Source organism: Ovis canadensis, chromosome 23 (assembly GCF_042477335.2).
Source record: "Ovis canadensis isolate MfBH-ARS-UI-01 breed Bighorn chromosome 23, ARS-UI_OviCan_v2, whole genome shotgun sequence".
Lineage (NCBI taxonomy): Eukaryota > Metazoa > Chordata > Mammalia > Artiodactyla > Bovidae > Ovis > Ovis canadensis.
In genome coordinates, this window is record NC_091267.1 from 75,098,917 (window position 1) to 75,124,245 (window position 25,329).

At 54.0% G+C, this 25,329-nt stretch overlaps 1 protein-coding gene across 5 annotated transcripts in view; it reads right to left on the reverse strand.

The window, feature by feature from the left end:
* BCL2 (BCL2 apoptosis regulator) overlaps window positions 1–25,329 on the reverse strand; it is a 199,725-nt gene that overhangs the window by 156,350 nt on the left and 18,046 nt on the right. For 2 of the 5 annotated variants that reach the window (XM_069569137.1, XM_069569136.1), the window contains one exon: window positions 21,694–21,965. The exons of the other annotated variants lie outside the window; for them this stretch is intronic. In XM_069569137.1, coding sequence (XP_069425238.1) covers window positions 21,813–21,965 — 153 coding nt within the window. In that variant the 3' untranslated portion in view covers window positions 21,694–21,812. Of the gene's footprint in view, window positions 1–21,693; window positions 21,966–25,329 lie in introns of those variants that run through there. 5 annotated transcript variants of the gene reach the window in all.

A 25,329-nucleotide genomic window follows, 5' to 3' on the forward strand; every position in this document is an offset into this window, starting at 1 on the left:
CAAATTGCCAACATCTGCTGGATCATGGAAAAAGCTAGAGAGTTCCAGAAAAAACGTCTATTTCTGCTTTATTGACTATGCCAAAGCCTTTGACTGTGTGGATCACAATCAACTGTGGAAAATTCTAAAAGAGATGGGAATACCAGACCACCTGACCTGCCTCTTGAGAAATCTGTATGCAGGTCAGGAAGCAACAGTTAGAACTGGACAGGGAACAACAGACTGGTTCCAAATAGGAAAAGGAGTACATCAAGGCTGTATATTGTCACCCTGCTTATTTAACTTCTATGCAGAGTACATCATGAGAAACGCTGGGCTGGAAGAAGCACAAGCTGGAATCAAGATTGCCAGGAGAAATATCAATAACCTCAGATATGCAGATGACACCACCCTTATGGCAGAAAGTGAAGAGGAACTAAAAAGCCTCCTGACGAAAGTGAAAGTAGAGAGTGAAAAAGTTGGCTTAAAGCTCAACATTCAGAAAACAAAGATCATGGCATCCGGTCCCATCACTTCATGGGAAATAGATGGAGAAACAGTGGAAACAGTGTCAGACTTTATTTTGGGGGGCTCCAAAATCACTGCAGATGGTGACTGCAGCCATGAAATTAAAAGACGCTTACTCCTTGGAAGAAAAGTTATGACCAACCTAGATAATACATTCAAAAGCAGAGACATTACTTTGCTGACTAAGGTCCGTCTACTCAAGGCTGTGTTTTTTCCTGTGGTCATGTATGGATGTGAGAGTTGGACTGTGAAGAAGGCTGAGCACCGAAGAATTGATGCTTTTGAACTGTGGTGTTGGAGAAGACTCTTGAGAGTCCCTTGGACTGCAAGGAGATCCAACCAGTCCATTCTGAAGGAGATCAACCCTGGGTGTTCTTTGGAAGGAATGATGCTAAAGCTGAAGCTCCAGTACTTTGGCCACCTCATGAGAAGAGTGGACTCACTGGAAAAGACTCTGATGCTGGGAGGGATTGGGGGCAGGAGGAGAAGGGGACGACAGAGGATGAGATGGCTGGATGGCATCACCGACTCGATGGACACAAGTCTGAGTGAACTCTGGGAGTTGGTGATGGACAGGGAGGCCTGGCGTGCTGCGATTCCTGGGGTCGCAAAGAGTCGGACACAACTGAGCGACTGAACTGAAGGGACTAGTGAAAGGTAGTATAGAAGAGGTGAAGGATGCCTGGAAATTCACAAGAATGAGACAAGGAAACACAGCTGAAAAATGGGCAAGAGACCTGGGCAGGCGTGGCCAGACGAGGACAGCCAAGACGCCTGGGTAAGCAAGTGGTAGTGAGTAACTAATAATCAGAGGAACGTGAAGAGTAAAAACAAGCAAAAAACAACGCTGTGATATGATTACGAACATAGCTGATTTTCTAAAAATAAAGAGACTGACAATTCTAAGGCTGGAGATATATAAAACATCAGGAACTCTCATACATACCAAGCAGGAATGTGAAGTGACGTAAACATTCTGGACAACTGTCTGGTGTTACATCTACAACAATCCCACCACTTGATCAGCACCCAACAGAAACGTGGTCTACGCAGACAACGGGATATGATTCAGCCTGAAAGAGGAAGGAAGCTCTGGGACTCCTTGGCGGTCCAGTGGATGAAGACTTGGCCTCCCAGTGCAGGGGGGCAGGTTCGGCCCCTGGTCAGGGAGTTGAGATCCCCTGACTTGGCCTCCCAGTGCAGGGGGGCAGGTTCGGCCCCTGGTCAGGGGGTTGAGATCCCCGCTGCCAAAAACACCGAAACATAAAGCAGAAGCAATACTGTCACAAATTCCATCAAAACTTTAAAAAAATGGTCCATTCAAAAAAAATCTTTAGAAAAAGAAGAAAGTTCTGACGCATGCTACAACGTGGATGAGCCTCAAAGCCACGCTAAGTGGAAGAAGCCGTCACAAAGATGAGTCCACTCTCAAGCAGCGGCTCGAGTAGTCAATCCTAAGAGGCAGGGTTGAATGGGGACTGCAGGGGTTGGGGGAGAGAGGAGAATGCGAAGTTGAGGGGCATGGAGGTTCTGCTTCGGCAAATGAAAAAAAAGAAATGGTGTCAACTGTCATTGGAAGACACATTCTGAAACCAGAGAAGTTAATTTTAACATGTTCCCGAGAGAGCAGCCAGCAAGGCCGCATGGGCTCGAGGCTATTCGGCTGACCATAGTCTCTTTATTTAATTCCATCCAATACTCAATGTAAATACCTAAAGGAGTTTCTTATGGTAAAATCAGTCCGCAGCAGTAATAATGTTATCAGATTTACCAAGTATTCTGTCTGTACTTTGTAGCCCTCACTGGCTAAGGTGAACTCGGTGCTGGTCAGATAAATTAAAGGTGGTAGTTGAGTGAAAGGGCCTTGATGTTACCTGACTTATCACTCATTTCAATTAGGGTTGGTATCCCAAGTTCTTGATACATGTAATTAAGAAAGTTAAGCTTCAAGTCACCCTTTGATGATGTCTAACTGCAATTCTGATTATCTTTAAACAGCAATTCCAGTCCCCGAGATGCAGCTAGCAGTTATTTCTCTCATGTGCCGAGGGGTAGGAATTTACCCTGGCGGCTTATCTGAATTGCTTCCAATCTTCAAAACCCCAGATTTATACGCACTGGCCTACAGAGGCCTTGAAAATAATCTGCCCAAACACCCAGTTTAACCCATGCTTTAAGCTAAAAAGAAAGCAGACTCCCTCTATTTTTCTTTTTGTTCCTCCTGAATGGAGGTCCAATTTGTAAAACATGTCACAGGAATGGAAATCTTATTTTCAAGATTAGCTTTCACACACAGCTAAATAATACTTCAGACGTCAGATTTCGCAGAATCAGATTACAGATCTTACCTTACTCCAAACACCAAAGAGTGGGCGTCGGGACCCTCCCGTGATGCCCTAATGACTTCTGCGACAGGCAGGGTCTGTGTGATCCCCAAGAGCAGAATCGCGAACGTCGGCACACAGGCCCTGGCTCACAGGAAAATGTTCAATAAATGGCAGTTAAAAAAAATAGCAGCATTAGCGAGAGCTGTGTGCTCATGGCCCACGTAGGCTAAATGCCTTGTTCCATCTTAGCCAAGCAGATTTTAGAACAGTCAGTGATTCCACTCTATTTTGTAAATTATCGAGCTGTACCAGTTCAGAGATTCTTCGGAAACTCAGTTTCCAGGCATTTGGCTTTTGTTCCTGGGATTTCCACTGCTTTAGAGGATCCAGCTTTAATGGGCTCTTTCTGAGAAACCCTCCATTGCTTCTGAGAAGTACTTTTATTGAATGCTCCATTTAACTTCATTTTGCAATTAATGAAACTTTCAAGACATATTTCCCCTCCCCTGTTTTCTATTCGAGGGGTTTTTTTTCCTTGCCTTCTGGGTAATTAGGACCAGAGCACTGGTCCCACTAGGATCAGGCCTTAAATATGGTGCCCAAATGCCACAGCAGACGTCATTGGCGGAGTTCTGGAAAGCCCATCTCTTAGATTTAAAAACGTTCCATGTCACGGGTAAAGGTCTTTGGTTGGTAGGTACCAAACGGATCACTTTCTGATTTCAGGGACATTCAACCAACAGTAAAGCTTTTTGAGTTTTCAGTCTTTCTTGACAAGAATACTTAACCTTCTCCAGTCCAGGAGCTGGACTCTTCCCTGCCTCTGGAACTTGACCAGTTTGGTAATAAAACAAATCACCAATTTGGTTGTTTATTTTCTTAGCCTGAAAACATTCGCGTGTTTAACTGAGGGCCAGCGTACCGCATCTGCTCTTCTTCTTTCAAAGTTTTAAACAAACAATCACTGAACATAATCAGCTAGGAGCAACCCTCTGCTCGTGTATCCTCCAGTCTGGAAACACAGCAGAAAAGAGTGCGATTTATAGGGACCCGTTGCTTCTCCAAATTACTGCCCACTGTCTGGTGAAAAACCATTTCAATCATTTTCTCAGTCATCCAATGCACGACCCCAGAATTTTCAGTTCAATGACAGTCCTAGGAAGTCACGGGGCCACTTTGGCCCGGTTCAGAGGAAGCCGAGACGCACTCAAACGTGGGAATAAACCCTCCCACGGGACGCTTTATACTTCCTAGTTTTAGGTAGATCAAGAGCACTTTTAAATAAACTTGGCATTTGTTTCCTATTCCAGTGGAAAATCTGACTTCAGACTTTGCAGTGATAGAAACGGAGCCTTACTTTCCTGGGCAACCAGAACCTAGTTCTTGTCACAGGAACTGCATGGGTCAACAGAACGGCAACGATGCCCGTTTCACAGCCCTGATGAAAGCGATGGCTCAGCCTTGCCTGGGGGAGCATCTTAGAAGCTTTGATCGGACCCGATTCCTGGGTCCTATCCTCCACTCCCCTGCCTCCCCAACATTCTGATTCAGTTGGCCTGAGAGCCGGCCTGGGCGCTGGAATCCCTTAATCGGGGCACGGCTGCTTCACACGGTGTGTCACCCTCTGCTGCACAGCGAGGTGAATCGGCTGTATGCACACGCACGCCCTCCCTGCGGCGCCCTCTCCCCACCGCCCAGCCCCCATCTAGGCCCCGTGGTGCCCTCTCCCCACTGCCCAGCCTCCCATATAGGCCACCACGGCACCCTCTCCCCACTGCCCAGCGCTGTATGCACACACACGCCCTCTCTGCGGCGCCCTCTCCCCATTGCCCAGCCTCCCATCTAGGCCACCGTGGCGCCCTCTCCCCACCGCCCAGCCCCCATCTAGGCCACGGCAGCGCCCTCTCCCCACTGCCCAGCCTCCCATCTAGGGCACCGCGGCGCCCTCTCCCCACTGCCCAGCCTCCCATCTAGGCCACCGCGGCGCCCTCTCCCCACTGCCCAGCCTCCCATCTAGGCCACCGCGGCGCCCTCTCCCCACTGCCCAGGCCCCCATCTAGGCCACCGCGGCGCCCTCTCCCCACTGCCCAGCCTCCCATCTAGGCCACCGCGGCGCCCTCTCCCCACTGCCCAGCCTCCCATCTAGGCCACCGCGGCGCCCTCTCCCCACTGCCCAGGCCCCCATCTAGGCCACCGCGGTGCCCTCTCCCCACCACCCCGGCCCCCATCTAGGCCACGGCAGCGCCCTCTCCCCACTGCCCAGCCTCCCATCTAGGCCACCGCGGCGCCCTCTCCCCACCGCCCAGTGCTGCGTGCACACACACGCCCTCCCTGCGGCGCCCTCTCCCCACTGCCCAGGCCCCCATCTAGGCCACCGCGGCGCCCTCTCCCCACTGCCCAGCCTCCCATCTAGGGCACCGCGGCGCCCTCTCCCCGCTGCCCAGCCCCCATCTAGGCCATGGCGGCGCCCTCTCCCCACCGCCCAGCCCCCCATCTAGGGCACCGCAGCGCCCTCTCCCCACTGCCCAGCCCCCCATCTAGGGCACCGCAGCGCCCTCTCCCCACTGCCCAGCCTCCCATCTAGGCCACCGCGGCGCCCTCTCCCCACCGCCCAGTGCTGCGTGCACACACACGCCCTCCCTGCGGGGCCCTCTCCCCACTGCCCAGCCCCCATCTAGGGCACCGCGGCGCCCTCTCCCCGCTGCCCAGCCCCCATCTAGGCCATGGCGGCGCCCTCTCCCCACCGCCCAGCCCCCCATCTAGGGCACCGCAGCGCCCTCTCCCCACTGCCCAGCCTCCCATCTAGGCCACGGCGGTGTCCTCTCCCCAATGCCCAGTCCGCATCTAGGCCACCGTGGTGCCCTCTCCCCACCGCCCAGCCTCCCATCTGGGCCACCGCGGCGCCCTCTCCCCGCCGCCCAGCGCTGCGTACACACACACGGCCTCCCTGCGGCGCCCCCTCCCCACTGCCCAGCCCCCATCGCGGCTGCAGAGCGCCTGTGTGTGCCGCGGGCTCCCACCAGCTCACTGTTGTCCACACGGCAGCCTGGACATTGGGGTCTTAAACGTTCCCTGGGTGATCTTAACGTGCAGCCAAGGTCGAGAGCCCCGTGCCTTAGTCTATGCGGGCTGCTATTACACCATACTATAGACGGGGTGGTTTATAAACAACAGACACTGATTTCTCACCATTCCAGAGGCTGGCAAGTCCAAGATTAAGGAGCCAGCAAGCTCAGCGTCTGGGGAGAGCCCACGTCCTGGTGCGCAGGACAGTCTTTGTGGGAAGGGGCCGGGGGGCGGCTCTGGAGTCTCTTTGATGAGGGCACTGATCTCTCAGTCTTGAGGGCGCCTCCCTCATAACCTCTTCACCAGCCCCAAAGCCCCCAGCCCCAAATACTGCCACCTTGGGGGTTAGGTTTCAACATATGAATTCGGGGGGAGGATGCTACAGTTATCCAGTCCACTGCACCAGCGGTAAAGAGCCCGCCTGCCAATTCAGGAGGCGTAAGAGACCCCTGGGTCGGGAAGATCCCGAGGAGGGCGTGGCAGCCCACTCCAGTGTTCTTGCCTGGAAAACCCAAAGGCAGAGAAGCTGGGTGGGCCAGTCCATGGGGTGGCCGAGAGTGGGACACAGCCAAAGTCACTGAGCACCACACACACGTGGGCCAGTGGCAGGGCCCTCGGGCACGGAGCTCAGCGACGCTCTGTGAGGTGGGAGAGGCCAGCGCTGAGCTGAGGAGCTGGTGCTGCCCAGTAGGGAAACCCCGCCCCCGGTCAGTCATGGCGTCCCCCCAACTAAGACAGCCAAGGACCCCCACACCGGGACAGGGAGGGTCACGGACAGTCCTGCAGGGCTCTCGAGCAAAAGGACCCAAACGTCCCGTCAGTCTCTCCTACTTGGGGCCCCGGAAGTAGACATTCCTAGGACCTGGGTGGTGCCAAAAGCGTTCAGGCTCTTCACAAGGTCATTCACAAGGTGGTCTTTGCCAGGGCCGCCCTGGATCCCGTAGGCCTGGACCAGACTCAGCCTTTGCAGTAGCGACAGGAAGCACAATCAGCACTGCGGAACTTTAAATCCAAACAAGGCGGCTTCAGAGCTGTGGTTCAAAAGCAAACATATTCAGAGCAGAGGACTCTGTGTCTCCCTGGTGTTTGAGCATCTTCCTTTAAAGCGGCACGGGGGCATCGTGACTAGACTTTTGGACGCAGTGCACGCGGGTCGAGGACGGGGAACGTGGGGTTTGCTCAGAGCTGTCCTCTCCTGGGCTCACGGAGGCGCCTGCAGCTCTGGCTCCAGACTCAGGACGCCGGAGGGGCTGCCCCCTCAGGCTCCGGGGCAGCGAGTGCGGACGCCGGGGGAGAGGAAAGAGGCTCTGCAGGCACCCCAGGGCACGGAGGTTCTCCACCCTGCCTTTCAGGGCCCACCACAGCTGGCCTACCTGCAGCTGCACCGCCCCCCCCAGGCACAGAGAGGGGCGTCTGTGCAGCTGAGGGAGGGCAGGAGGCTAGAGGAAGGACGCTTTTAAATGGAAAAATAAAGACCATGAGGGGAGACTTCTCACCCGCCAGAGAGCCCTGTGTACTCAGCTGTCCCGGCCAGGAAGGAGGGCTGCTGTTCGCTGCTGGGGACCACTGTCCTGGGGACTGGCTGGGGGAGGCAGAGAGGTGTCAGCGGGGGCTCCGTCCTTGACGCCTTCTCTCGAGGAAGCGAGCCTGGGTGGGGAGAGGCCCCTGCGACTCCCCAGACCCTCACCAGGGATGCACGGTCCGGGTGGAGCTGCCCTGGGAGAGAGGCAGGTAAACTGAACGTGGGCAGATACAAGATGAGACCGGATGCAGAGGGCTGGACGGGCTGAACGCCCCCGGGACTCGTGTGGGCCACAGACTGAACATGGTCAGCCACACAGACAGGCTCAGGGAGGCAGCAAAGTGGGGGCGATACCAGCTTCGGGGGAGGGGTGCACTGCATCTCAGCATGGGCTTGGAAGATTCTGGAAGGTCACCCAGTCAACAGCTTTAGCAAGCATGTCTCTGTGATCCCAGGCTTCTATTGGCAACTTCGATTTGACAGCACACACGGGACCTGATGGGGGTGAAGGGTGAGGAAGGGTGGTGGTCAGGTGCCCCACACCACCGGGGGGCCTCCCCCCGACTCTGCAACAGCAGGCTGCCTGGCTGCGTCACCGTAGGGAGCCCTCACTGCTCCAGCTCTGCCTGGACTGAGTCCTCGGCTTGTGCACACGGAAGGCCACCTGAGGAACACTGACCGTCTGACAGCTGTTTGAAACTAGATCGCCCGATACATTCACAACCGCAGGGAACATGCCAGGCCACAGCCTGCCCCATCACAGACCAGCCACTTGAGCATAAAAATAGGAGCAGGATGGGGGAAATGCCTTACTTTCTTTTTCACTATTCTCAAACTATTTAGGAAATAATTTCGTTTCATCAGCCATGAACGGAGATCCTTCAACAAAGCTCAAGAGGGAGGAGAGAGACACAGATGAATAATTATGATACAAAACCCAGGTATGTATCAAAACAGAGAATGCAGACAAAATGGATATCGGTTGGGACTGAAGTGGCGACAGGATTCAAGGAGGCGGGGCGGACACAGCTGGGGCACAGGTGGGGCCTGGCATCCCAGGAGGACCCTGGACTCCAAGGCAGGGGCCTTTTAGGGTTTGGGGCGATTCGGGGCGAGGGGCAGGACATAAAAGGAGACGCTCCAATGGCCCAGAATCAGGGGCAGAAGCTCAGCATTTCCTCAGCACCCGAGCCCCGCCAGGCAACAGCACCTGCTCACTGGCCCCGCGACCTTCACGGTGACTCCCATGTAGACCGGGTCCCCTGACTCCTTTCTCAACATGAAGGCCCACTCAGAAGGCGCCCTCCCAGCCCTGCGGGACTTGGGAGCCTCTCGTGCAGGGGTCCCCGGGCACCCGGACGCGACCTGGACACTCCGGGGCGCTCGTCCCAGCTGCCCCTGCAGACCTAGCCCACCTGCCACTCCGCTGCCCGAGGTCGCTTCTTCCCCGGGTCCCTGAGCTCCTTCTGCCCCAGCAGCTCCAGGGCACCACTGCCTGATCAGAGCGACACACTGCCTTTCTGGCCTCCACAAGAGTCACTCAGGGTCCTCTTTAGGAGCCAACCTCTGGAGGAACAGGATTCTTCTAGCTGGGTGGGGAGGGAGGGGAAGGGGGCTCGGGATGGGGGGGACACCTGTGTACCCACGGCCGATTCATACTGATGTATGGCAAAAACCATCACGATATTGTATTTATCCTCCAATTAAAACAAATTTCTTTAAAAATTAATTTTTCGGGATAATTACTTTATACTCTTGCCCAGTCACCAGCAAACGGAAGTTCAGAGAAATTAGGGATTTCTTGAGATCTATGACAGAGATGCATTTTAGAAAGATGTGGCATCACTGAAAAGAAGGGATGGACTCGGATCAGGTGTTCAAAGAGAGGAAGACCAATTTATATGGTATTTTGGAGAAGGGGTGGGAAAAAGTCAGTGGCTACCAGGGGCTAAGGATGGGGGATGGTTTGCCTACAAGGGGGAGCATGAGGATAAACATTTTTCAGGTTAAAAACATTTTTGACTGCTCCATAGTGGGACCTCAGCTTTCCCACCAGGGACTGACCCCATCCTTGAGTTAGAAGCGCAGAGTCGTGACCACTGGGACGCCCTGGAAGTCCCAGGAAAACTTCTTTAGGGGCGGGGAGACTGTCCTGTGTCTGATTATGGTGATGGCCACGTCTCCATCCCTCTGTCAAAACTCACCAAACTCTACACAAAAGTGAACTTTCCTGTATATCGATATATAAGGACAAGGGGAACCAACTGAGAGGTTAGAGAATGGTCCAGAAGTAAAGAGAAGCTGGATTCAGCAGAAGCAGGATAAAAAAGGGGGGCTCTGGATGAGAGAGATTTCCGAGGTGGAATTCAGGACGGGGCCTGCGTCTGAAGAAGGGGCCTCAGCGGTGCAGACGTGTAGGCCAGGAGAGGGCCCCCAGGGAAGGTCTGCCTCCAGAGCAGCTCTACCGCACAGATGAGAAAACCGAGCTGAAAATGGCTCAGGGGCTGGGGCTTTGTCTGGGCGGATGGTGATATCATCCAGACAGAGCAGACGCGGGAACAGTGGGTTCAAGGAGGAAGCTGATGAGTCCACTTGTGGATATTTCGAATTTGGAACATTGATGTCACCAAGATTTCTTTTTTTAGTTTTCAGGAATTTGAAAACAAAACTGTTGGGTTTTGGCACTGAAAGCAATCTCTCCGCAAACACCATTTCACAGTAGTTACAATAAAAATAAAAGGAACTCATGACTCTGAAGCCCTACATGAAAACAGTACCTCAGGGCAGTCCGAGTTGGTGAGCCCGTGAACAACAACCACTCAAAAACACAAGCAGAGAACTGTCCTGATCCGAGCAAGATTTTAGGCACATTCTCCATTAACGCATTTGTCATTAACATTGCCATAATTTCTTTCCTCTTTAAATTTTTAATTGGAGGACAACTGCTTTACGATGTCGTGTTGGTTTCTGCAATACATCAACTGAGTCAGCCGCAGGCGTGCCTATGCCCCCAGCCTCCTGGAACCCCCCTCGCCCCTCCCAGCCCACTCCACGCCTCTAGGCTGTCACAGAGCCCCCCGTGTCGCAGGGCAGCCTCCCGCTGCCTCCCACTACCACTATCTAAGCACACGTGGCAATGAATATGCTTCCACGCCATATTTTTATGAATCCGCCGATAGTTTTTTCTTCCTCATCCATAACACACAGTTTAAACTCTGAAAATAAGTTGCTTTCCACACTATGGATGCCAAGAGGTAACTCACCGCCGTTTCATTTTCGCTTTTGCTCTTGCTTTATGCTGCGTGCCGCGCTGCGCTTATCAGCTCAGTCGTGTCCCACTCTTTGAGACCCCGTGGACTGTAGCCCACCAAGCTCCTCTGTCCATGGGGTCCTCCAGGCAAGAATACTAGAGTGGGCTGCCATGCCCTCCTCCAGGGGATTTTCCCAACCAAGGGATCGAGCCCAGGTTTCCAGCATTGCGGGCGGATTCTTTACCATCTGAGCCACCAGGGAAGCCCAAGAATACTGGAGTGGGTAGCCTATCCCTTCTGCAGGGGAACTTCCCGACCCAGGAATCGAACCTGCATTGTTAGTGGATTCTTTACCAGCTGAGCTACCAGGGAGGCCCTTTTGCTTTACAACATGTAGCAAATAACCAAAGGAAGATGAGCACGGACTTACTTCTAGCAAACCGGCAGCTGCCTACCAAGAGTTTCAATACTACAGATAAGACTGGGATCTAGGGCACCTCTGTCACTATTCCAGAACAATCTGCAAAATGACTTGATTTCACGGTCAGGCAAGACCGTGAAAGTAGAGTTTCCAGCATCCTCATAGCCACTGGGATGAGCGTCAGTTCTAAGAGTCAGATCCTCAAAGCTGGAAACTACTAAGAAGGCATAATGTTCGTGGAAGCCAAGTTTAATCAAATCACACTTACAACGACTGCTTCCCGTTTCTTCGAGAGCTGAGGAGCGTGGGTGCAAGGATGGCTTGTCTTGGGGAGAAGCTGGAACGTAAGCACCTTCTGGGCGGGGAACTTAGCTCTGCTCAGATGGATCTGCACGCTTAGCGCTAGAGCAGGTTCTCGATTTATGACTGTCGAGAGGATGAGTGAAGCAAGGAGAGAAGTGAGCAGGTCACCACATTCACTCAGCAAATACAATTACAGGCAGCAGACTATGTTTAGACAAAGTTGTAGATACAGAAATGCAGAAGATACCAACAAGTTTATAAGCTCAGCAAGGAGGGGAAAAAGGATGGTAAACATTTGTGTATCAAAGCCGTATCAGAGAGCACGTCACGGAGCTTTGAATGGAGTCACAACAGGGATTAGGAGGGGACAGAGATGTGGAAGCCAGCCAGGTCACCTTCTTCCAGGAAGTCTGAGCCTTCAGGATGGAGACTTTCACAAAACAGGTGAAAGCAGAGCCTTCTGCGATGTAAAAACAGCAAGAAAATATAACACCCAGAGGAAAGAAGACGGGATGGGTTTAAAGAGTAGGAAACCTTGCTCAGGAGTAGCAAGGGCAGCTGAAAGCTGAAAATTCACCTTTAGAAGTGAATTTTCTTAAAGAGTGGGATCTTTTATCTTGGAGGAGAGGAGGAGCCCTTTCGTGAAAAAAAAAAAAAATCAGCAAAGAATTCTGATCAACTCTGTTACAAAGCATAAGATAAACTGGAGTGAGGCGAAACTGAGGCAGGTTCAAAGAGCCACCTGGCAGGACTTAGGGGTGCAAGACGCAGGGAGAACCAGGGAACTCGGGAGTGAGTGAGCAGAAGCAGGAAGAGACAGCCTCCACCGCACCCCTGGGCTCCCGTGGAGGCTCAGACGGCAAAGAATCCACCCGCAATGCAAGAGACCCAGGTTCCATCCCCGGGTCGGGAAGATGCAAGAGACCCAGGTTCCATCCCCGGGTCGGGCATATCCACTGGCGAAGGAAACGTCGACTCACTCCAGTCTTCTAGCCTGGAGGATTCCACGGACAGAGGAGCCTGACGGGCTACAGTCCACGGGGTCACAGAGAGTCAGACACGACTGAGTGCCTCGCACTAGTCCTACGGCACACTGGGAGACCAAGAGAACAGCGGTCACGTGAAGAGACTCGCTGGGCCCGAGGAAGGTGCTGGAGGGACCATGAGGAATTTGGTCCTGAATTAAATGTTCTGACCACAAGTGAAACGGGAGCTGCCACCAGGAAATCAGGCGGAAAGGTTCCTGGGGAAACGGCACAGAGCAGAGCTGGGGCTCTCGGAAGTGCCCGTCCGAGAAGCAGCTGCCTGCGGCGACGTTCAAGCTGCCGGGTCGGAGGTCACTTGCCAGAGTCAAGGAAAGGGAGAGACAGACTGCCTGGTGGACAGACAGAGGTGTGTCAAGGCGAGTGGCATTAAAGGACCTTCCAAACCGCTTACTCAACACATTCCCCCGAACACAAAGCACGTTCCTAAAACTCGTTTCTAACTTGAAATGAAACACCTCACCACCTCATTCATGATAAAGGCGAGGGCTGCAGTCGTTCACAACCGAAGCTCAGGCTAAGCCCCACTGCTGGCATTTCGTGTGAGAGAGCACGAGGGAAGGGGGGAAATACAACTCGGAGCTTGGACAGCTCTCCTTTCCCAGGCTTCATCCCCGCTTCAGTCTGCAGGAAAAAAGAACGCAGGGCTTCGAGCGGCACTTCTATTATCCGGCAGAAGGCAATGGAAACAAACCATCCAATGCATTCACTCTTCTGCAGCCCCGACACTGACCGAGAGAAGACGCGAGCGCTGCGTGGGAAGCGCGTGTCTTTCCTCCTCCCACGGCGGGCCCGCGTCTCTCTTCCCCAGCTCATTAGGAACCCGTTTCAAACGCCCCAAAGACGCTGATAAAGCTCTCGACATCTGCCAACTCCTCCACCACGGAAGATCGAGGCGGCTCAAGACCGAGCCTCTCCACCTTCGCGTGGAACAAAAGCCGACTTCGGCGCTCGGCACCCACAGCTGTTTTCCACGAATACAAAGAGCCCAGCCAGCCCAGCCGGCTCTTTGAAGGTACGCCATGCTTTTCCTGTGGCCTACTTGAGCTGCAGGCTGAAAAGTGCAAAAAAAGCAAAAAAAAAAAAAAAAAAAAAAAAGGATAAGTTTTCACAAGAGCTACTTGGTGAGGCGAAGCTGGTTCTCTCTCAGTGCCAACTTCTCGGGGGCGTGTTTGCTGGTGTCCACTCTTCTTATTTGTTGAAAAAATCACTGAGTTGTTCCCCAAATGTATTATTATTTTGACTGGGCAGATGGGAGTTAGTGGTTACAAAAAGAAAATTCTACATTTTTCAAAAAGTCATCACTTTTCTTATCAGAGACTCACAACACGGTGTTGACGGGAAGTTACCTGGCAGGGGCGGCCACTGTCCCGTGGGGCGTGAGGCTCTTGGGAAGGTCAGCCTGAGCGTGGAAGCTGGTGCCCATCGAGGGTCGGCAGACTCACAGCCCTGCCCTGGGCACCGTTCACAGACAGTGAGACACACAGGGCCTCGACCCTCTCAGGAGGCGCTCCCCTGAGGGCTCAGAAGGCAAAGAACCTGCCTGCAGTGCAGAAGACCTGGGTTCGATCCCTGGGTCAGGAAGATCCCAGGAGGAGGAAGCGGCCCACTGCAGGAATCTTACCTGGGGAACCCATGTACAGAGAGGCCTGGCGGGCTACAGTCCATGGGGTCACAAAGAGTCGGGCACGGCTGAGCGACTTTCACTTTCACCCTCCTGGAGTTTGCAATTTAAATCAGAACTATCCCTGCCCCCCAGTAAGGTTGCACAGAAGGGCAGTTTCAACAGCACAAAAACAAGCCAACAGCCCTAGAACTCAGTCCATATGGGACCATTTCTGTCCCACCAACAAGGTCCCGGGCTACTCACGACTGTTCTTTTTTCCCCTCAATGAAACAAACAAAACTGCTGCGAGCATTCTTCAGATATGTCCCTCCCTCGTGTAGGAAGGTGGGAGAGAGCCTTGCTGAGACAGACACAGAGTCTAGCTCATGTCTCTTCGTCCTATTCTTAGTCTCCTAAACAAAGCGGTGAATTTGTGTGAGAGAAGAATCCCATGGGAAAGAAGCTCAATTACAGTCCAAGAAGCCTAGAAGCCACTTTAAAGCAGAGCTGAGCTCACAGGAGAGCCGGGCATCAGGAGCTCGCGAGCTGACTTCGTCCCGAGGGTGGGAGATGCAGGGTCGGACAAGACCTTGAGAGGCTGCATGGAAGAAAGGTGGTTCTCAGTCTGGAGGGTGATGTTTCAGCAGAAAGACACAGAAACCTACAAAGCAGTGCATCTGGTTTTCAGAAAAATGCTGGAAGACTTGGCACAAAACTGAAAAAAAAAAAATGATGTCTAATCCTTAAAAAGATGGATGTGCCCAGGGTCATTACTACGCATGTCAGTTTGCTGGGACCACCCCAATTTACCCTGACGTCCAAGAGTAATAATTCCTAATACCTTCTGTGATTCTCACAAGTACCCCAGCTTGGACAACAAATTTTAAGGTCTTCCTAGATATGAAAGAATGGCGATCTAATAGGTTAATGTGAGCACTGAAACAGTGACACAGTTCTAGAACATTCTAGAAAGCACAGTGTATCTCATGCGTAGCCCAGCCTCCCTCTGCTGCACTCACAGCTTTCTGGGTTGGGGGATGCGGCCTGATGATAAAGAGGGGGGCCCACACACAGAAGGAGAAGGCATGACGCGTGGCCCCGGGCAGGCACTCAGGACGGGCAGCAGACACAGTGGTCTTGAAGGAAGACAGAGCCGTTTCCCCAGGGTCTCAAATGAATGGTTCTTCAGCCACAGGACATGCCACTGAAAGCTGGCTTAAAAGTTCTCGGTGATTCTGTGAGTGAAACAGGTGCGTGCAGGTGGGGAGAGGGACTGTTAGAAAAGGTGCCTGCTGCAGGAGTTTCCACAGACGGAGACGTACCCTCACAGCGCACGTGCGCACACACACACACTCACACACACTCACACACACTCATACACTCACACTCACACACACTCACACTCATACACTCACACACACTCACACACACACTCACACACACTCATACACTCACACACTCACACTCACTCTCACACACACTCATACACTCACACACACACTCACACTCACACACTCTCACACTCACAACACACACACTCACACACACTCACTCACACACGCTCACACACACATTCACACACACACTCACACACACACACGCTCACACTCACTCTCACACACTCACACACTCACTCACACACTTACACTCACACACACTCATACACTCACACTCACACACACACTCATACACTCACACACTCACACTCACAACACACACACTCACACACACACACTCACTCACACACGCTCACACTCACACACACTCACACACACACTCACACACACTCACACAAGCAAAGAGGAGCCGGCACGCCAGCTCAGGCAAAAGCCACTTGCGCCTCGGGCACCTCTGTCCTGCCGTGGGTGACAAGTGATACCAAGGGCGGCTCTCACCCCACCTGGTGGTCTCCGGAGCCGCTCTGTGGCCGGGGGCACGCGCTGAGGAGAGCGGGCTGGCAGAGGATGACATGGTCAGACAGCATCCCCGACTCAGTGGACGTGAATCTGAGCACACTCCGGGAGACAGGGGCCCGCGGAGCGGGCGTGCTGCAGTCCACGGGGCGGACCGAGCGGCTGGACAGAAACAGCAGCACTCGGCTAGGGACGCTCCAGAACAAAGAGCCCGCGAACACGCGACCCAGGCCGCCCCCATCGCGGCCAAGCCGGGCCCCCAGCGGCTGGCCCCCGCCTGCGCCCTGCAGGGCGGCCCAGGAGCCACAGGGTCGGAAGGAAGGGAGGTCGAGGTTCAACCTCAGGAAATCTAAACACTTCTCTGGAGAGCACTGCCCAGAATGAGAGGTTCTCTGAACCACTGAGCATCTTACACCAAAAGGCGCTCAAGCCCTACCATCAGCAGAGCTCTACGTCTTTTTTCGGGGAGCTGAGAAGGGAGGGTGGGGTGCTGCACAGAATAACAATTTTCAGCGAAGGAAACCCCACCACACGGCCTGACACCTGCTTCTCCCCTCTCCTCCCGGCTGGGCACAGTCTTCACCAACAGCCCTTCAGGCGAAAGCCTCGGCAGGGTCAGAGAAGAGAGCGAGCGGGAGAGAAACGCGCGTGTCGGACGCGCAGCTGTGCCTGCGGGTGAACGGGGGCGCTCCGCGCAGAGGGGACGGGGGCTCGAAGGGGCCGCGGCGAGCGAGAGTGCAGCTCTGGCCCGAGCTGTTGGGGTGCGCACGTGCAGGCTGGCACAGGCCTGGGAGAGGCGAAGACAAGGACGCACGGAAGACGCCAGGCCCCTTTTTCTCCAGCCCCCATACAAACACAAAGGAAACCGGGGTTCAGCCGCAGCAAGGCCGCCAGAACAGCCCTGCTTCAAAACTCACAGGAAGGCTCCAAATCGGGAAACGCTCTCACAGCTCACGTCAGCTTACGGCAACCCTTCCTGACCAGGCTCCTGACCTTCGACAGGACCAGTTATGAAACAGTTCAACTTTAGCGCTTTTTCAAGACGGAGCTGCGGGCCGACCAGAGGCCGTCACGTCCATGCGTTTCAACAGCCAAACCCCGCATCTCCGAGGCGCGCGTTACCGCGTGTGATGCTCGGAGCTGGCACAGCCGCCGCCTGTCATTCTTAAAATGGGAAGAGAATAATGCAGCGCCTTTTCTGTGATCACAGGGAATGCAATTAATCCGCAGGCTGCCTTGGTATGTAGACCAAACGTTCTGCGCACCGTTTGGTGGGGCTGCAGTCTAGGGCACCTCAGCCAATCTTTTCATTCCAACAGAAACCGTGCCAGGCTCCTTGGCGCTGGGCAGAGGAGACGAGGTGGGAGGGTGGCTGGGTCCCCGCGGGGGCCTGGGCTCCAGAGCGACGCTCAACCAAACTCAAAGCTACCTCGGGATCGGAGGGCTTTTGTCTCCGCACCTATTAAAAGCAATTAAAATATCTTTGAAAAGGAAAGGTGGTTAAATTCTTACCGTGTTTGTCTATGGCCCAGAAACTTTTTAAACTCACAGGAAGTAGAGGGTAGAGAAACCAGCGGCTGACTGTTCAGAGAGCAGGAGTGATTTATTAAAGCTTGTGATCCATGTGGGAAAACGGCTACCTGAGACTCTCAAGATATGAGAGGAGAAATAATTATAAATCACAGAAGGTATGGGGAGGAGGAGAACAGAGAGCGCCAAGAAAGACAATTAAGTGTGTGTGTTTTCAGCCGTTACACTGCAACACACGCGTGCTGGCTGCAGCCGCAAGGCAACCCCGACCCCACCTCTGTCTCATCTGAGGCCAAACAAACGGTCCAGGCTAACCATCACACTGACCCTCGCCGTGGGTCTCAGGGCCCCCGAGCAGACGAGACAAAAGGAAGAACAGCAGTAAAAACCAAACCCTCCGCTCTCAGGATCCCTCACTAATACAACCCCAGCGCATTCTCTGGCCTTCAAAGCCCACAGAATCACAAAATTTTAGGCGGACCCTCTAACCTAACTCCCTGGTTTGCAGATGAAGTAACTGAAGCTCAGAGAAGAATGTGACTGGCCCGAACAGCAGGTACGTTGCAGCAGGATACAGCCAAGACCCTCGGCTCTGGGGCCCTGAACACCGCGCTGACCTCTCTGCCACCCCTCCTCCTGGCCTGGCCCTGACAGCTCCTCTCTTCTTCCCCAGAAGTCCGCCTCGCCATCTCTGTCCCTGTTCGCTGTGTGACGCTGTGACATGACGAAAAAGGGGCGTTTGGCCTTGTCTCCAGTCCCGGGGGCTTCCCAGCGGCTCAGTGCTAAAGAATCTCCCTGCCAGTGCAGGAGAGCCGGAGGCGTGTGCTCAGCCCCAGGGTGGGGAAGATCCCCTGGAGGAGATGGAAACCCACCCCGGTATTCTAGCCTGGAGAATCCCACGGACAGAGGGGCCTGGGGGCTGCAGTCCATGGGGTCTCACAGATCAGACGCGGCTGAGCGACTGAGCACGGCCACCACACCGACCCGTTACAGGCACAGAGCTCTGAAAATCCTCATCACTCCCTGAAGATGGGGTGAGAGGAACACCTGTGACGTGTGCGGCCTCTCCCCAGTTCCTGACCCTTGGAATCTCCAGTGAAGAGTGTCCCTTGTGTGCTAAAGAGATGCCTGGGGGCTGGGGAATCCCTTCAGGGTGGAGGCTGGTCAACCAGGAAGGCCAAGGCATGCTTGGGGGTTGGGACTCCAGACCTCCCGGGGAGAGGGGAGGAACTGGGGATGGAGTTGATCACCAACGGCCAGACACGGATGACATCAATCCATCATGCCCACACAATGAAATGGCAGCAAAGCCCCTCCACTATGGGGTTCTGAGAGTCTCCAGGTCGGCAAGGATCCTGGGGTGCTGGCAGGTGGCACAACCAGAGTGGGCACGGAGGTCCACGCCCCTCCTCCACATCCTGCTCCCCACGCGGCTCTTCCGAGCTGCACCCTTTAGAACAAACCATCAACAGAGGCAGCAGCACACCCCTGAGTCCTGTGAGCCACGCTAACAGGTCAGCAGCACGAGGGAGCGGCTCCAAGAGCCCTTCAGTGGCCCAGGCTTCCAGCTGGAGTCCACAGTGCGGGCAGTCCTGAGGGACGGGGCCCTCGATGTGCGGGGGAACTGATTCGAACTCCAGGGAGTCAGCGTCCGAACTGAGCTGAAGTGTAGGACACCCAGCTGACGTCCAGGAATTTGCGGAACTGCTTGTTGGTGTCAGGAAAATCCCGCACGTTTGCCATAGGAAGTGGGAGTAAACAACTCAGATGTGAATTCCTGCATCTCAGCCCTCGCCGCTTCAGCCCAGGGTCCTGCTCTGCCCTCCACCCCACGGACATCCGTCCTTCCACCCCATGAATGACCCCGCTGAATCTCAGACCTCCCTGACAGGTGAGAGCCACCGATTCTGCTTCTTGCTGCCAGGAGTCAGACACGACAGCCGCTGACTTCCAGCAGAAGGAAGGGCCCCCCCGTCGTGACTCCATGGCCTGACCCTCCCCTGCCCTTGACCTGATGGACACAAACATTCCACATGAGTCCATTCTTTCCACTAAACACCAGCGACGCTCTCTGATTAAAGCATCGTGTCGGGCTGTAGGACATGGCTGAGTCCATTTACACACACAGACTCAGTTACTTTAAATAGGACCTCATTCCACTATCTTGACATGGTAGATATTTCCAGGGGTAATTTTCAGGGTATTTCTTACAGGCAGTGAACTGTATGTCAAAAGTCTGAAATTATACATGTGAGTGGAATTATCCTTGAAAAATATTCAGCTATAAAATAAGTGTGGCCAGGCCTTTCCTACCTTGGTGGACCAACAATGGGATCAACCAGAACCTGGCTTTAACCCACTTGGTGAAGTTACACAGCATGACACAGACCTGTCCACACTGCACGCCATCCGGGGGAAGGAAAGGCCTTTCTGCCCTCCCCTCCCCTCTGCTGCTGCTGCTGCTGCTAAGTCGCTTCAGTTGTGTCTGACTCTGTGAGACCCCATAGACAGCACCCCACCAGGCTCCCCCGTCCCTGGGATTCTCCAGGCAAGAACACTGAAGTGGATTGCCATTGCCTTCTCCAGCCCTCCTCTATAATGATATCCAAATACAGGAATCAAAAGAGGGCCACACTACGGGATAAATGATTAGCAGTCTAGACCCGTGCATCCAGTAAAAATAAAACATGGGCCCTGGATGTCATTTTCAGTTCATTAGTAGCCACACTGAATATATTTATTCCAACCAACATGTCCAAAATATTATCATTTCAACACACAATTGACAGAAAAGTGACTAATGACTAGCTTGCACTCATCTTTTCATACTAAGTCTTTGAAACCTAGTGTGTATTTTACAGTCCGGTTGCATCGATCCCTGGGTTGGGAAGATCCCCTGGAGAAGGGAATGGCTAGCCCCTCCAATACTCTGGCCTGGAGAATTCCATGGGCCATACAGTCCATCTGGTCGCAAAGGGTCGGACACAACTGAGTGACTTTCACTTTCAATTTTTTTCACAGGGCCCAGAGCCACCGTGCCTGGAGGCCCACGCCGGACAGTGCAAGGTAGATTTCAGACTCAGGTCCACACTTTGCTGGCACACGTGAGCCTCTGATCACTGCTGAGCACACTGCCTCGCAGTGAGCTGACATGCGGGATGCGAAGTGCTGAGAGGCAGACTGGGATCAGAGGGGCAGTAAAAGGCTTGAAAAGCCTGAGCAGACTCCAGGGGGCAGTGACGGTCAGGGAGGCCTGGCATGCTGCAGGTCACGGGGTGGCAAAGAATCAGACACAACTCAGCAGCTGAAAACAGCAACGAAAGCCATCAGCCCGTGCCGAACGGTCCCTGCTCTCACAGCACAGGAGCCCTGGTCTCAGGCGCCAGAAGGGACGCTGCTGCTCAGGAGCAAAGGCCGGCGAGGTCTCCACGGCGCTCCGAGCCCTTCCTCCAAGGCATCCTGAACCGGCCGCACTGCGGGCCTGGCCTCTGAAGCGGCTGCTGCGAAGCGCCCAGGAGAGGCTGAAAACAGACGAGCACGTACCGCGGGGTCCTGCATCCCTGCGAAACCATCTGCATTCTGTTGAGCAGATTTGCGTAAGGTTGGAGCCAAGGGGACTCGGCTGGTCTCCAGGCTGCGCCCTCCCTCTGGGCTGCGACAGCCACCGCTGTTGGTCGCCAGTTAGGAGGGCGGGAGAGCAAGAGAGACCCTCCAATCAGAATCAGCATTGCAACGGAGCCCTCCTACACTGACATGAAAATCCAGGTCTTCCGGGGTAAACGTGAAGGAGCTCTGAGGTGTGACCTGACCGCCACCTCCTTGGTTACAACAAGAGCTTACTTTCCACGACTCGGACCTTGGCCTGTGTTTACAGCCCCGCGCGGGGCTGCACCCATCCAGGCAGACACACGCGCACCTGAGCGCCGTGGGCCCCAAGAGGAACCAAACTCACCCCCTCTTCCTTCCAGAAAGCCAGAGGCTGCTGCCCCGGGGGCAACGCTGACCCCAGCGGCCCCTCCAAACGGCAGCCCTGAGTGGGAAGCACGCTGGAGGCAACAGGGGCCTCGGGGGGGGCGCGCCCCGCTCCTTGTCTCTTCCTCCAGGACCGAGGGCTCCGACTGCAGACGGCGAGTGAGCAACGTACGTGACACCGCCGGGCAGGCCAGCGTCACGCGGAAAGCACGCAGAAAACTGCTCGACTCTATTTAACATCTTTGTTATTTTATTTCAGCTGCCTATCTCTTTCTAGGACGATTTCCCAGGGAAATTCCATTTTCATTACAAAAGCGGTTTCTCACGCCAGGGAAAAGACTGGCGCGGAGATTATTGCCCCGTTGCTTCTACTACGGTCGTCTCAGATGGTGCGTCTGCGGGAGACGAGTGGTTTCCTAAACAGGCTTCTCCGTATCCTGCCGCGGGTTCGGTTTGCCCCAAGTCATCTCTTCTGGGGCCTCGACAGAAGCAGCTTTCGGGAGACTGTGGAAGGAGGGAGAGGTCGTGAAGAGCGCCTAACCCCAGCTCACCGACGACCGGAACAGGCGCGATCACGCAGACAGAGCTTCAGGAAGCCTCCGGCCCGGAGCGCGCACCCCAGGAACCTCTGCTTCATCACGAGCACAGCCGGGCGCCGTGTGAAGCCTGCAGTTCCGCTCAGAGGGCCCCAGGGCAACTGTCTGTGCTACCAGCGAGACAGCTGGCATTTACCGGGCACCCAGTCTGTGCTGGCCCCAGAGTGTTCAGTGATGGTCAAATGGCATCCAAAGTCCTCAACTCCAACAAATCTCGCCGATTCTACGTTTTATGGGGGGCGGGGGGGGGGGATGCTGCATGCGTGGCAGGTGGGATCTTAGTTCCCCAACCGTGGGTCAAACCTGCAGTGGAAGCGTGGAGTCTTAACCCCTGGGCCGCCAGGAAGCCTCTGACTCTGCCTTTGAAAGCCTACTATGGTTGTCCTGTCTCAGTGGGAAGATGGGCAGGCATGCAGGCGCTGGTGCCCAGCTGCACCCCAAGAAGGACCCCTGCTCCATCGCCCCATCCCGCTCCGTGCTGCCCTCCCCCGCAACACACACACACACACCACCATCCTGCCAGAAACCTTCACCAGATCTCTGCGTGAAAAATCAAATCTGAGTTCCCTACAGAGACAGTCAGGGCCTTGAGTCAGCCTCACTGCGCCCTCAGCTTCATCTCCTTCCTTCACCCCGTAACCCCCACATGCCGGTCAGGCTGACCCCTGTACCACTGTCAAGCGCATGAGACCTTTCTTGGACTCCGTTAATGCTTACACGGGACAAGCTCCTACTCATCATTCAAGACCCAGGCCAAACGGCTCATCCTCTGAGAAGCCACCTTAACGTTCCAGGAAAAGACTCACTGGACGGTCACGTGTATTTGTGTGTCTGTCTTCCTGGAGGCTGCCCTCCATGAGGCCAGAGACCACGCCCAGACCCCTAGCAGGCACAGAGAGCGTGAGATGAACAGAGGGCCACACTTCACTGCAGGATGGTCTCAGCCTGAGGGCTTCCCGGGTGGTGCTGGCGGTAAAGACTCCACCTGCCAATGCGGGAGACGCCAGAGACACGGGCTCACCCTCTGGGCAGGGAAGATCCACGGGAGGAGGAAATGGCAACCCACTTCAGTATTCTTGTCTGGAGAATCCCATGGACAGAGGAACCTGGCGGGCTACAGTCCCTGGAGTCACAGAGATTCAGACCCGCACGCATTTCAGATTGAAGTTGGGAGGCAGATGCTCAGAGTTCAGGCTTTGACTATAAAGCGGCACCTCACACAAGCTACTGTGTGTCACACGGCTCTTCTAAATACGCCAGCGATGTAATGTGTGCACGGAGAGGAAGACTGAGATGCAGCGTGACAGCAGAAACACCCTCGGAAGTCACAACAGTCACAGCCACTTGGGTCAAGTTCCTACCAATTCTCTACTCAGCAAGGCAGGAGAAGGAAAAGGACGGCGGGTGAGTAAAGTCGCTGAAGGGCTGTTGGCCTCTTTAGATTCTTTCTGCACTATTGCTGCTTTCCCTCCTCTGTCCCACTCTCTGGAATGAATCATTTCACTTAAGTCGATTTTTCAGATGACTGAAGCCTAAACTTAAAAATAAATAGATAACAATTCAGAATGGAGATACTTCTGAAACTTATTACCCACTTTCCCTGAACTCTTCAACTCTTCCTATGGAAACGAAGCCTGAGTTGATGAGTCAGCAGCATCCTCAGGAGTAAGGAAGACCGCCCCGCTCACACCCCACTGATAACCTCAGGGGCGCCGAGATCTTCATTACTGCCTGCCCCACACAGAGGAGCCTCACATGGCCGTGCTCTTTATTCCCTGGGCTAATCTTAATAGCATTTTTATCTTGTTTCTTGCAATCAAGACTCTTGGAAATAATTTTTCAATAATTTGCTGGCCTCCTCTGCCAACTCAGTGCTAGTTACCCATATTCACGGTTTCTACTGGCTGGGGAAAAAATGATAACTAACCTTGAGAGAAGATGTATTTTTTTTTTAATTGGGTGGAAAATTATTCAACCTTAAAAACAAGTGAAATTCCCAGCCATGCTGCAACCTTGAAAACATTACACTAAGCAAAATAAACCAGACGGAAGGGCAGTGTCGCATGGTTCCACCTGCCCGAGAGCCCGAGAGCCCGAGTTCATAGGGACAGAGCCTAAGGCGGAGGTGGGCGTTCAGGGTGATGAAAAGTTCTGGGCAAAATGACGGCACAGCTCGAAATTGCTTCTACTGTAACGACGATTATGATTTATACAGTGCTAACTGCGTATTGGGCTCTACTCTAGGGCCTTGCAAGTGTTCACTTGTTAATCGTCACGGCAGCCCCTAGAGGTACATACTGTTTATATCTCCCTAGCCCACCAGGCTCCTCCCTCCATGGAATTCTCCAGGCAAGGAAACTGGAGTGGGTTGCCATTCCTTTCTCCAGGGAATCTTTCCCACACGGGAATCGAACTCACGTCTCCTGCGCTGTGGACAGATTCTTCACCGTCTGAGCCACCAGGGAAGCCCCAGATGACGGTGTGAACATGCTTATTAGAGCACTGAACTGCACACAGAAATGACTAAAATGGTGCATTTTAGTCACGTATGGTTTATCACTAGGTACACACACACGTACAGATACGTAGCGTGCACGTGTATTTTAAAGCAAGCCTCTCGAGAAAGACGGCTTGCTTCTATGAGTCGGTGTGACCTTTAAGTCAGCACATGGACTTTGTGACTTCCCTCTGCAAGGCAGGGGTTGAAATTACTTCCTCGTTCCTAGTCGGCCTGAGGATCATGAGAATCACCCGGAGGACTCTGAAGGTGTGAACGGTGTCTGCAGTCCCCAAGGCCTTTCCCTCACGAGCGGCATACAGGTGGCAAAGGGGTGCTCCCGTGGCCCACGGGGACACCCTGGATAATCCCGGGAGAGCCGCCGCGGAGGAGGCCGGGAAGCCCGTCTTGGACACAGACTCCAAACCCTCCTCTCGTCCTCAGGTCCAGCCAGACAACCCCGGGGTCACATACTTGGTCATGAAGAGAACAAAGATCCCAAATATCTGGAGTCACTGGGATGTTTGAGGGTTTGTAAAAGAACAGAGGCAGCCTTTTAAATATCATACTGTTGGGTTATAGCTTATAAATGAAACATTTTAGGTTATATTGGAACAATATTTTGAAAGCAGTCTGATCCATAAGAGAGAGAGGGTGTATCTGGTAGTGTGTTCAGTTTGGCAAGCACAGAATCTAGGGCTTGGAGGGTTTGATGTTGAACTCTGTCTCGCTTAGTGAAAGGTTACTATTGTCCCTCTGCCTGAATAATAACGCA